The sequence below is a fragment of the Ochotona princeps genome, chromosome 29, assembly GCF_030435755.1.
Source record: "Ochotona princeps isolate mOchPri1 chromosome 29, mOchPri1.hap1, whole genome shotgun sequence".
Lineage (NCBI taxonomy): Eukaryota > Metazoa > Chordata > Mammalia > Lagomorpha > Ochotonidae > Ochotona > Ochotona princeps.
This window is the reverse complement of record NC_080860.1, coordinates 21,417,174-21,431,134: the sequence shown is the minus strand read 5'-3', so window position 1 is coordinate 21,431,134 and position 13,961 is coordinate 21,417,174. Positions and strand designations below refer to the sequence as shown.

Genomic DNA, 13,961 nt, shown 5'->3' with positions numbered 1-13,961 from the left:
TGAAGGACAACAGACCACTCGGGAGCTCTTTTTCAGGGCGGTGACGAGTCCGGTTTGATGTTTTAGACCAGCGGTTCTAAATGTCTGCTCAGGACCAGTCCAGTGGATATTCTTGGGGAAACAAATGAAAGGAAAGCTTTCTGTCGAGTCAGAGTGGGACAGGGCTCAACAGTCTGGTCTCTCTCAAAGACACGTCATTCATTAACTTCAAGGGGACATTTGTCACTCTGAGTCAGAGCCCAAGAGAACAGATAGCTTTTTTTAGCCTCTGAAGACTAGAAGCCTGTGAACACCAGGCTTTCCTCTAGCAACCTCTTTACTTGACCACAAAATAAAGAGCACATAAAGTATTAGGATGATTTGAAAACAAAGACATTTCTTTGACGAACATGAAGGCAGCAAAAAGCATAAAATCATCTTTAAGTTCCTACATTTCCCTGCAAATATTTTGTAATGACCTGAGGCATGATTCTAAAATTTACCTGCTTGGCTGATTTAATACTTACTTTTAAGTTGCCTCTCTGTGGTCTCTTACATATATAGAATCTACCTGAGATCACAGTTAGGTGACATAAAACAGAATGTCAGCATTAAGGGAAATAGAATCCGGTGATGTCCCAACTGGTGACATTGGAGCTGACGTCTTGAAGGCGCATGTCTTGGCGTCCATGAAAGTGTTCCCTTTGAAACGGCCAGCTTGGTTGGAGCTTGCCTCTGAGCAACTGTGCGTTAGAGATGTCAAGACTTTGCCATATAGTGTGACTAGCCTTCTCTGATGATCACAGAAGAAGGTTAATTGTAAAAGCAGCAAGGTAGGTTGGCTGTGCTAGGAGACATGACTTACAGATCAGGATAAGCCTACAGTGTGGGAGATCTGCCTTAAAGGATGTAGGAGTTGCTGTCCTCGGCTCTACTCACTGCATTAACATGAATGTTTCTTGGATCAACCTGGAAAAAAGAAAGCCACCCTTACCTTCATCTCACCAGCATACTAGAACCCTTGCTTAGAAATGATGAAATTAAAGCGATTATGTGAGCCCAAAGCCAACTTTTTCAAAATGGTGCCCATGGGTCAGAATCTAGGTTATTGATTTGCTTTCTGCCATGAGCCCATTTATGCATATGTCAGACCTAGATTCCAGCTACCAGGAGGGTTCCTGGGGTCAGACACTTGAGTCTTGGAGACCAGCTTCCAGGAGGATTTCTGAGATCATATCCTTGAGTCCAGGATGGTTTCCGAAGTTACATCTTTGGTGTCCAGTGGCCCAGTCAGAACATGTCCTACTGCCCTATGCCATACATTAGCCAGACTTACATCAAGCCTAGCTATATTTTACAAACCTTTTGAAAAAAATTAAAGATTTATTTTTATTGGAAAGGCAGATACAGAGAAGGAGATATATAGAGAAAGATCTTCTGTCCACTGGTTCACTCCCCAAGTGGCTGTAATGGCAGGAGCTGAGCTGATCTGAAGTCAGAAGACAAGAACTCCTCCCAGGTCTCCCATGTGGATACAGGGTCCCAAGGCTTTGGGCCGTCCTCTACTGCTTTCCTAGGCCACAAGCAGGGAGCTGGATGGGAAGTGAAGTAGCTGGGACTCTAACTGGCACCCATATGGGATCCCAGCGCTTGCTAGTTGAGGATTTGAGCAACTGAAACATTGCACTGGACCTACATCCTTTTTTTTTAAAGTTTGTATTATTTATATGGAGAAAACAGATTAGTGCATATATTCATATACACAGTATTGAGGACATAATCATAATTCTTGCCTTTTTCCCTCCCACCTTCACTCCCAACCTTCCTTCCTTCCTTTCTTTCTTTCTTTCTTTCTTTCTTTCTTTCTTTCTTTCTTTCTTTCTTTCTTTCTTTCTTTCTTTTCTTCCTTCCTTCCTTCCTTCCTTCCTTCCTTCCTTCCTTCCTTCCTTCTTCTTCTTTATACAAATTGTAATGGCATACTTTTAATTTATTTCCTAATCGCCATCTTACCTCTCCACACATAAAGAATTTGGCAAGCAATAGTAGAAAAAACAATATTGTTCCTCAGGAGTCCAGGGAAAGGCTTTACACGAGGTGTTAGTTCACCGTCCCTTTCCTTCGCCTTACACCGCGTTAGGCACATCCATCCAGCGGCAGTTGCTTCCTGTGATGCACTTAGTAGATTTGTCAGTTGCCAGCTTCTCCCCCAGCCATCCAGGAGGCAAATGCAGTCGAGGGCTCCTGGAAACGTCTATCGAAAACACTAGAAGAGTAACCATGCAGATCTTAGACTTCTCATCGGACTCTCTTTCCAGTGTGCATCAGTGCACATCTGAGCTCTAAATGCAACAAGGAAGGCTTTTATGAGCCACACCAGGTTCAGCTCACAACCAAAGAGCCCCAGGAAACGGATCATTTTCATATCCTTGCAATTCCAGAAGTCCTTGCTTTCCAGCAACAGCCAATGCTTCTGCTCTGCCTGGCCCCCTCAAAGGATCCCAGTTGCCGAAATGGTGTACATTAAAAGCAAAATCTTAATTTCATTATTCCGCAGATGCTGAAAAGGCATGATTTTCAAAATAGAATAAAATAAAATAGTTCAAATAAATACATTCACATAAAATGATCTATGAAGTAAAATTCAAAGCGTTCGAATAGTAAAAAAAAAAAATGTATATGTATCCACATATCCGCCCAAACAAATGTTACACATTTTAATGAATGAGACATCAATTTTCCAGCAGAAAACTCTTGCTCCTAATAATATTAACAAATTATAGAAGCCATGAAATAAAAGCTTCTGTGTGCCAGAAAACGATTTTCAAAACCCACATATCATCCACATAAAACACATACATAATAATGTCACCTTTCTGCCAAATTTGAAAGGCAGTTTCCCAGCGATATAAACTGTCCTACACATAATAGGTAGCATAGTGGAAAAATAGGTCAAGAATGTCAGCGTTTAGAATGTCTTTTCAGGAGCCTGTGTTGTGATGTTGCTGGTTAAGCCTCTGCCTGCAGTTCCAGCACCCCGTACGGGTAATGAGTTGAATCCTAGATGCTCCACCTCTGCTCCAGCTCCCCGCTGGCTTGCAGAAAATGGATTATGTGCTTGCGCCCTTTTACCCACATGCAAAAAATGAATGAAGCTCTTGGTTCCTGAAATGATCCTGGCCCAAACTCAGACATTGCAGCTGTTTGGGAAATAATCAGTGGGCAAGAGATTCTCTCTCTCTCTCTCTTCCTCTGTGTCTTTCAAATAAATAAAACATTGCTTAACAATAATAAAAATAACCATTTTTATGTGTGCATGAAAAAGATTGCCAATATTATTCATTAATAAAGTAATAAGTCATGCTACATACAGTGAGCTTTAATTCAGCTTTCCTGGGTTTGAGCTCAGGTGGCACAAAGCAGTACTTTATGATGTATCTTCAAATATAAAGACAATTATGAAGGAAACAGAACTATTTCTCACCTAGATAGTGGTACTATTTTGCAGTCTTACAGCCACTGTGATTTCATTCAAAACTGAAAACAGCTCAGAAGTTATTTCCAGGAGTTTATACTGTAATTATAAGCAAAGATATATAATGCAATACACGCTAGGAATAATCAAAGAAAAAAAAAAGCAAGTATTAAAAAGTTCATCAAATAAGGCTGATTGAAAAGCTTTGGAGAGCCCCACGTGGTAGCAGCTCAGCTGCTGTACCCTGGGAACCCTTTATGTATCCACACGGGCCACAGAGCCAAAGGCTGGCACCACAGCTGATCCGAGTCTTGGCTGGTGCCTTGAGAGCCCCTGGAGCACAGCAAGGCAGAGGGCTCTGGGGAGCTCTGAGGCCCTCCTGCCACGTTCTGTCCTACACCCCAAGGCTGGTAGCAGTCATCTCCCATCTCCTGCCAGATTCTGCTGAGGCTTGAGATCATTGTGTTCTCTGCAGACTGCTTACAGCCCAGAGTCGGGCAAAAGCAGAGCTCCTGTTGCAGTCATCTGACGCCTTCGGATGCCAGTTGATCCGAAGTGTGGGAAGCAGCGCCCATGGGCAGCCGCAGTGTTTGGCTTCTCCTTCTTTTGTCTTCTGTGTCTGAGCCTGAAGATGACTTCTTTATAGTTTAACCAATCAATGAATCAGCGTTCATTTCACCTAGGGCTATTTGATCACTCCCTAAGTAGGTGAAATGAGCTTATTTAAGAGAATGGCATTTGGGTAAAACGGGCGTGAAAAATAGGCAGCCTCGCCCATCAAGAAAACGCAAATCAAAACCAGTAGGAAGCATCACCTCCCTCTAGTAAAATGGTTATTCAAAAGGCGGAAAACAACAACTGCTGGTGAGGATGCAGAAAAAGAAAGCTCTTGCAGTCAATGGGAAAGCAGAAGTGTTAGTTCGTCTGGGGATTTCAGAAACGACAGAACTAACATATTATCCAACAATATCTACCGCTGGATCTATTTCCCGGGGAAATCGGGTCCATCTCCCAGACAGACATTGGCATTGCCATCATTATCACAGCACTACTCACAATAAACTCAAGAAAGGGAGGCAGCCTGACGTATGCTCATCCATGGAAAGCCAAAGTTGTGTGATTTGCAGCAGCAAGGATGGAACTGGGGGGGTCATTACACTGACTAGTATATGTCAGAACCCAAAAGACAAATATTACACACTCTCATTTGTGCAGATGAAACAGGTGATTCTGTAGGAATTAAAAAATACAGTGCAGATTACCAGAAGTTGGACAGGGAAATGGGGCAGGGGAGAGATGGGAGAAACTTGATGGATGACTACTACATAGTGCCCAATAATACCCCAAAACTTGTTGGAGGCGTCACGGTAGAAAACCCCAAGCTGGGTCCATTCTCCCAAGGCACAGGAAATTAATCACTGCCATCTGGGTGGTGGAAAAAATACAAAGTATTTACTGCAAAAGGCAGAACAAGGAGTCGGGCACCTATTGCTGAATTCCCAGGCTCCCATAGTGAAGGGTCCTACAGACTGAAAACTGGATGAGAGGGGTGTGTCCGCAAGGTTCCTGATTGGTCATTGATACCATGGTCTTTAGGGAATTTTACATGGTCTGGTGGGCTCCAGTGCCTGCCAGGATGCGGGGAAAGGGAAAGAGTTTACTGAATGTAAATGTAGAATTTCCTTCAAGACAATACATGCCACCTGACTACCTGCCGGAGAAGCAAGCTACTGCTGAGATCACTCCTTGGAGTCAGTGAACTCCTTTTGATAAAAGGCAGGCAAGGACACGGTGTGTGAAGGAAGACAGACAGGGACACCTGAGGTCAGGGAAAGAACGTGAGTGTGGGCCACGCTTTTGTGTTAGAGGGCTTTGGTCTCCTCAGCTATACAGCAGGAAAAAAATTCTACTACTCCATTGCATAGTAGTGTGATGACAATTTGTTAATATACTGTGTGTTTTTTCCCATTTGAAAAACTAGAAAATCGAATTTAAATGTTGTCCCTATTTAAAAAAAATTAAAATCTCTAAAAATGAACATGTATTTCCCTTGATTGGTCATCACGCAGTTTATACGCATACAAAACCATCACACACTGTCTCAAAAATACACAGCTTCATGTCTGTTAAGACTTAAAAGCAAATAACTAGATTTAAAAGATTTTTTTAAAAAAAGATGCAAGGATGAGAAAGGTTTTTTGTATTCTGGTATGGAACTATCTTCAATATAAATTTTACACTAAACTACAATGGCAGACAATATCATTTAAAAGAACAAAAGAATGAATAAATTGGAAAGGAAATAAAAGACAAAAACTTCTGAGAAGACACTAGCTTTCTCTGCAGGAAGGATGAGATTTCTGAGCATGGAATAAAAGAGGAAAGGGGTGGACCTTTAGCTGTATATTCTTTAATCTTTTTGTGCTACAAGCTGAAGTGTATTTTTAGAAGAAATGAGTGGGCCTGGCAGTGTGGCCTAGTGGCTAAAGTCCTTCCCTTGGACGCGCCGGGATCCCATATGGGAACCAGCTCTAATCTCAGCAGCCCTGCTTCCCATCCAGCTCCCTACTTATGGCTTGGGAAAGCGGTCCAGGACGGCCCAAAGCCTTGGGACCCTGCACCTGTGTGGGAGACCTGGAAGAGCCATGGGTCCTGGCTTTAGAATGGCTCAGCTCTGGCTGTTGCGCTCACTTGGGGAGTGAAACATCAGATGGAAGATCTTCCTCTCTGTCTCTCCTCTCTGTATATCTGACTTTGCAATTAAAAAAAAAAGTCTTTAAAAAGAACTGAGCAACAAAAAGAACCTGTGATGTGAAAGACTTCGTATTTGCTTATTAAATCGGAGGTTTGTTTTTCTTTTTCTCATAATTTTTTTTAAAAAAACTTATAACTTTATAATTTGTAAGTAAATGTGTTCACTTATTTCCTTTTCCCTACTCCTTGTAGAATTTAAGTTCATGATAAAGGTTGAGACATTTTATTGTTATTTTTGGTTATTTCCGTAGCATTGTATCTGATAAAGCGTTAAGAACAAATATTTATTGTTTAAATGAATGAATTTTCTTTCTGTAAGGTAGAAAAAAATATAGATCATCCCTTGTGTTTCTTCCAGTATGAGCTAACTGGTTCCCCATGCTCAGAAGCCACTCCTTGCCACGGCCCAACTGCTGCCAGTTCTCACCTCATGGCCGATGATCTTGCAGCTCAGACAGGGTTAAAAAAAAAACTACCCAGGCATCATCCAACTATTTATCAGGTGACCTAAATAGCTATAGGTCAGCAGGGAAACTCGCCTCCATCCTGTGATGTTGCAAAGAATTGTTGAAAATAATAATAACCTTTCTCCCATCTTTGGAATCTCAGCAGCAAAGTTAAAATAGAAGGCTGAGATAGACGAGAATCAATGGAATAAGACAAGGAATTGAAGATGAGTTGATGTAAAGAGAAAGAACGAAGGAAAAACAGAAGGAAAAGGGAAGACTTTCCATTATGCGAAGCCTTTTGTGGTTTTGTGTCACTTGTAAAACTTCCCTCTTGTGTGACTTTATCATTTTCTGCATTAAGAACATAACCCACCACACAGAGAGGGCAAGGGAGTCCAGATCTGCAAAGCCAATGGACCAAGGGGCCATCCGGGAACCAAGCTTTCTCTCGCAGGATCCTTAATGTGCACTAAAGGAACAAATGATAATTCATCTTATTTTATGTAAGTGCACTTCATAATGCTCATGAACCAATGAAAGAGAAGTTTACTTTGGTGCCGAAAATTTGTGGAAAACGTATATTATGAAAAATATGTTCGTGGATTTTTAAAGTTTATTTTAGACCGAGTCATTGTTTAATTCCCCAAATTTTTGGAGGTGCGTTCGTATTAGCTCTCTGATGCAGGTGGTGGTAGATTTTAATTAGCTTGCTACTTCTGGTAGAAGCCACTAATCAGGAATTTGGGGAGAATTTAAATTGGAGCTGAATTTCTGTGACTCTCATTTAAATAATATAGTCGTGCAGGCTGGAATGGGTTATTTGTAGGGCTTGAGACATAAATACAAATGTAGAGTCACATACTGTAAATCCAAATATTTAAAGAGTTGCAAATCAAGGTAAGGAAGGCTTGTATAAAATATGCTCTATTTCCCTAGCTTGATAAATATACCTGTAGAAACATAAGCCTATACATCCAAGCCCTGTTCATACTGCAGATAAAGACCACCGGCCACTTCTCAGGAAGACAGGAGAGCTAGAGAACAGTGACATTGAACAAGGAAGACCCAGGGCTGTTGAGGCAGCAAACCCTGAGGTGATGTGTGGTATGCTCATGGTCTAATAGCTGGTGGCAGCTTTGGTCGTCACGTCACCGCCTCAGAGCTCACAAGTGCCTCTTCCTGCAACATGCACAAGGAAGCCATCTGCAACATCTGGAATCAGGCCCAAGGCAGGCAAACATTCTTCTGACTGATTCTGTGGTTTCTGTTGAGCTCATGGTTTGAGTAGCAAAATAAATGTGCATTAAATAAAGTGTTGGCCAAGGCGGCTAAGGTTAAGGGAACACACACACACACACACACTTGATGACTTGGGCCATGCCTTCTCTTGACGGAGAAGAATTCAAACGGATTTATGGTGATAGCTAGTTGATGCCTGTTTACAATTAAGTACATAATGGTGCAGAATGGGTATCATTGGGATTTCTGCTTTCTTCCTGGGCAGACTGTCAACAGAGTGATTCATGTGCTGTTCTGTATCAGGGAGGGATGTCATTCTCTTGTTTCATGAGACAACATCATATTTGCTGGTTGATCCAGATTTGGGGCAGGACAATAAAGTGCCAACTTCCTCAGCCATTGTCTTGGGTGTCTGGCGTAGCCAAAAGTTGTGCAGTGTGGGCACCTGGACCCAGCTGGGCCTCCAGGTCCAGCCACCAGTCCTTGGCACATGGGCGAGAGCTTCAGACCACCACATTACTGCCTTTGATCTTATGGGGCCAGAAACCCTAAGCAGACTGCCCCACACTGTACCCTCAGACCTGCCTCTGTAGCCACCCTGCAGCCAGTGCCGATCCATCTCCGCTGGGGGCTGCTTTGCTCTGGACTATGTGGAACGTAAGACTGCTCTAATACAGGAATCAGGCTGATGGAGTTTTCCACGATCGTTTTGTGACTTCTGTCTCCATTCTTGCCGCCTTCACCAAAACACCTGCAGTGAAAAGGGAAATGAGTGCGATATTGATCAAATTGCTTATGAGCTACGATCGGTTGCAAATTGTGTCAACAGTCTATAGTGTTGACAGACTGTTGACAGACAGACAGGCTGCGTGGGAGGAAACACAAAAAGGGACTTAGAAGTTTTGGGATAATAGTTTGTTACCACTTTTGCTAGTACTGATTATAATTTTTACTGGGCATACTATTTTAAAAACAAACATGATTAGGAAGGCTCTCCCTATTACGTAGAAAAGCAGCGTTATTTGCATACTTATATTTGTGTTAACCATATCAGGATTAACCCTATTTTCTTCCGTTGCTTTGAAATGTCACCTTCAGCTTGAACTTAAACTATATTCAACTATGTGCTCTTTCTCTCACGCACACACACATGCGCATGCGTACAAACACACTTGAATAAATAGCATAGTTGAGAAGTCCGTAAGATCCCATGATACTGATTTTTACTTGTCTTATAAATATATCATACCAATTCAGATTCTTTCCTGTTTTTTTTTTATTTTTATGGGAAATAATTTGTGAGTAATCTTGTGCATTAGTCGTTTTGCATATAATTAGGCTTTATCTAGGCCTTGGTGTAAATGAATAGAATCATGTTTTGTCATCTGCTTGGGATGGCTATACGCTCTAGGATGCTTGCAAAGATGTTAACTACAAAGGCATTGATTTCCTTTTCTCTTTCGCCTCCCTCTCTAAATTATTGTTTTGCTTAGTATCAAGTGGTTAGGAAAGGAAATGAAAATAGTTTCATAAAATAAGCCCTTCAGGATTATGCAATTACAGATATTTTTTACATGCGCTAATCAGTATCCTTTTCAATGCATAATCAAGTGTCATCTATAATTATTTGGGTCACTTGGCTCAGGCACATGTTTTAATCTACCACATTCGTTCACTTTTCCTGTCTATTTCTTTAGGATTTATAACCAAGAGCTTACTTTTTTTTTTTTTTTTAATTTTCTCCCATAAAGCTTAGTTTTGGAGGCATTCCAGTACCAGGCAAACCTGGGACCTTTCTGAAGAAAAATTTCCATGGATGCATTGAAAACCTCTACTACAATGGCGTAAACATAATTGACCTGGCGAAGAGGCGGAAGCATCAGATCTCGACTGTGGTAAGTAGATCCTCCCTTTTGGAAACTTGGTAAGCTTTGTCTCTCTTATTTCCATGTCTGTCTCTTGGGCTCTCTGAGTCTCTAAGAGCATTCCAGCTGACCCCGGGCGGCATGGGTTCCATCTGGGCGCTTTGCACTGCTGGGAGAAGCAAGCAAACTGGAGAAGCAGAGGGAGAATTCAGCTTCTCCAGTGTGGGTTGTTGCAGCTGTGGCTAGGACCGGCTGTGCACCCTGGGGGAACACGGATATATGTCTTGTCTCTAGGAAACAGCAAGTTCCATGGGAGCAGAGGGCATCATGCCTGGTTATGTTAATTATTGATTTTTAAATATTTACACAAATAGAATAAATTGCATGGGTGGTTTTACAAGTAAAATGAGGCTTCTGTCCCTCTCTTGTTTCCTCTGAATCCTTTCTTATCTTTCAATTTTTATAACTCTCCTTTTACTTTATAATCAAAAACTGAACTCTCAGCTAAATAAAGAAGCCATCAGAATAAAATGCACTGTTCCTCAGGAGTATTAGAACCAAATCTCAAAATGTCCATTTTACCCCTGTGACTGCAATCATCAGATGTTAAATTGTTGTGGCAACTAACACAGAGAGTACAAAAAAAATGTAATCAAAATGAACAAAAATTCTCATCTGGGGGATTTCATTCTTCTGTATGACTGAGTGATACTCTCTCATATATATGCCACAATTTTGTCATGCAGTCATCATTGGTGCATTGGTGTTGACTTAAAATCTTAACTATTATTAGTTGAAATGTAATAAACAATGCCTGTACAAATAGCACTTTGATATGCTGGCTGCATTTTGTTTATGTAAAATCCTAGGAGGTTGGAGGACGTGGTGAACCTGTTCTCAGATTTCTGGGTCCACCATGACTGTATTCGTTTACAATCCCGCTAACATTATTTTTTATTGTTATTATTTTATGATACAGTTCCATAGATCCTGGGATTTCCCTTATCCCCTCCCCAATTACGTCCCCCATCACTGGGTTCCCCTGTATCATTACTGTGATATAGTTCTTCATACACATTCATATGTCCATCCTTGTGGGCAGGGACAATGGCAGAGATTCCAGCATCCTGTTGTCAGAATACAGTAAACAGTTTTATTGGGAGTCCATCATTGTCTGGAAGTAGAGATGCCCACTGCATTGTATCCTCACGTCTGGATATGAGAGTCTCCATTACACAGTTACTCTATATCCCGTTAAATGAAAAGCCACAATACAAGATCAACAACAAGAAGAAAAATAGGAATATACAATGCCATGAGGTGCTAACATTCTATGCGGATTCCCTTCCCCTCACATTCTTACCAGCACTGGTTATTTTTTTTTTTTTTTATTTCTGCTTGGTAACCATTCTAATGAGGGTGAGGTACAATCTGTTTTTATTAGCATTCCCCTAATGCTTACGAACTTTTGGAGTTTCTTTTCAACTTGCATCATAGATAACTTTTATATCCCTCTTAAATTTATCCCATGGTATTTAAATGTTCCGCAGCTAGTGTGAATAGGACTGACCTTACAGAATTGTTTATCAGCTATGATATTGCTTGTGTACATAAAGCTACTGATTTCTGTGTGTTGGTTTTGGATCCTGTGACTTTGCCTAACTCTCGTAGGAATTCCAATAATAATTTCTTACTGGAGTCGTTTAAGTCGGCTATGTAAAGGATCATGTTACCTGCAATTTTTTTTCTTCCTCCTCTCCAATTCACGTTTCTTTGGTTTCTTTCTGGCTAAAATTTCCAGAACTATGATGAGTAGCAATGTGGAGTGGGTATCCTTGTCTGCTTCCAGATCTTTCTGACAATTTCCAGCTTTTTCATCGTTTTGTATGATATTAATTGTAAGTTAGTCATACATTGATATTCTTGAGCAATTTCCTTCTATACAAAATTTACTTCAGGGTTGGTTTGTTGTTGTTTATCATGACAGGATGTTGAATTTTATCAGATACTTCCTCGGTTTTTATCAGGATAATCGTTATCAGTTTTATTATCCAATTATTAATGTTATTTATCAAAATCCTTATTTTACATTTTTTGAACCATGTCTATATAACGGAGTGTATTCCACTGGAATCAGATGCTGTTGGACTTGACTTGCTAGCATTTTGTTAAGAATTGATCGTCTGTGTTCATCTGGAACATTGGTCTATAGTTCTCTTTTGGGGGGCTGTACCCTTTTTCCTGGCTTTGGATTAAGGTGCTGCTGCCTCAGAGAAAATGATTGCAATGACTTGCTCCCCTGGAATTGTTTTGCATACATTATGGATAATTAGAATTTGTTCTTTAAAAATGTAGTGGAGTTCAACGATGACGTCATCTATCCCTGGAATTTTCTTTGTTGAGAGAGATCTTACTACCGATTTAATCTCTGCTATAATTATGGGTCTTTTTAAGTTTGCTGTGTCTTCATGACTTTATTTTGGCAGATGATTTGTGTCAAAAAAAAATCTATCCTTTCCTTATGGATTTTGCAGTTGCTGGCACACAGCTATTTGTTGTAAGTCCGGATGATTTTTCAAAATTTCTTCCTGTAGTATTAGTTGTGAATCGCCTTTTTCACGTCTGATTTAGTAAGTTTGAATCCTCTCCATCTTTTAATTTCGTATTCGGGCCAAGGATGTGCCACTTTGCCTGTATTTTTGAGAAACCAGCTCTTAATTTCTTTTGCCTTTTGTTTGTTTCTTTTTTGTTTCATTTTTGTTGATTTTGTCTGTAACTTTAATTCTTTCTTTCCTTGTGCTAAATAGGGGTAGGCTTTGGGGAAACTTAGTTGCTGCTAAGTTTCTCGCTTTTCTAGGCCATTGAGCTGCCTTGTTCAATCGTCTGTTTGATGTCTTTCTGATTTGATGTCGGTGTTAATTTCTATAAATTTCCCTCTTGGGGCTCAGCACAGTGGCTTAGATGCTAAAGTCCTCGCCTTGAACACACCAGGATCCCATATGGGCACCGGTTCTAATCCCGGCAGCTCCACTTCCCATCCAACTCCCTGCTTGTGGCCTGGGAAAGCAGTTGAGGACGGCCCAAAGCCTTGGAACCCTGCACCCGTGTGGGAGACCTGGAGGAAGTTCCTTGCTTCTGGCTTTGAATGGGCACAGCACTGACCGCTGCGGCCACTTGGGGAGTGAATCATCAGATGGAAGATCTTCCTCTCTTTCCCTCTTAATCCCATATGCCATAATGCTGTGCCCCATGCGTTTTGACATTTTGTTTTATCATCTTCATTAATTTCTAATGATTTTTCTGTTTCCACTCTGATTTACCTGAGACCCATGATTCAGTCAGGAGTCTGTTACTCGGTTTCTACATGTTTACATGTTTTCGAGCGTTTCTTGTGGTTTTGAATTGCATCTTCATTTTCTTTTAGAAAGGATGCACAGCTGTTCATGTATGCATGTATGTAGGTATGTATGTATGTAAATATTGAGAATTACTGTGTGGACTAGCATGTGGCTTATCTTAGGGAAATTCTATCCACTAATCGAATGTATGTGTATTCTGCAGTTGTGGGATGAAATATTCTCTAGACATTAATTAGGTCCATTTGGTAAATAGTGTAGATTTGTTCTGTTGCTTCCTTGTTGGTTTTTTACTTGCTAATGTACACGTTGTAAAAGTGGGAGATGGAAGTCATTTGTTTTTAGCCTGTTGGAGCTTATGTCAAACTTAGGACCAATTAGCATTTGTTTTGCATAGCTGGGCACCCAACATTGAGTGCATAAACATTTAGAAGAGCCACATCTTCCTGGTAGATGGACCCCTTTAACCACTCCATCATGTTCTTTCTTGTTTCTTGGTACAGTGATTCTGTCAAAGAGTGTATTTTTCTCTGATATTAGGATGACTACTGCTACTTGATTTTGCTTTCTCTTGCCATGGGATATCCTTTCCTATACATTCATTTTTAGTCTTCATGTATCCTTTTTGGTTCCGGCGTACAGTCAATAAAAGGATCTTTTTCTTTAATTTATCATGCTAGGCTGTATCTTTCATTAGTGACGTAGGTCACTTAGATTCAAGGCTATTTTTGATAAGTAACGACTTATTCTTGATAAATACTCCTAGTGTCCATATTTCAATTCCTCTGTGTTCTTACTGTGAGGGGGTTTTGTCTTCCACGATGAGCCCTTTGTCTACTGCGTGGAG

General features: G+C 40.8%; 1 protein-coding gene across 1 annotated transcript in view; it reads left to right on the top strand.

The window, feature by feature from the left end:
• LOC101527740 (contactin-associated protein-like 5) overlaps positions 1-13,961 on the top strand; it is a 308,863-nt gene that overhangs the window by 26,053 nt on the left and 268,849 nt on the right. The window contains exon 5 of the mRNA XM_058657017.1: positions 9,645-9,788. Coding sequence (XP_058513000.1) covers positions 9,645-9,788 — 144 coding nt within the window. The remainder of the gene's footprint in view (positions 1-9,644; positions 9,789-13,961) is intronic.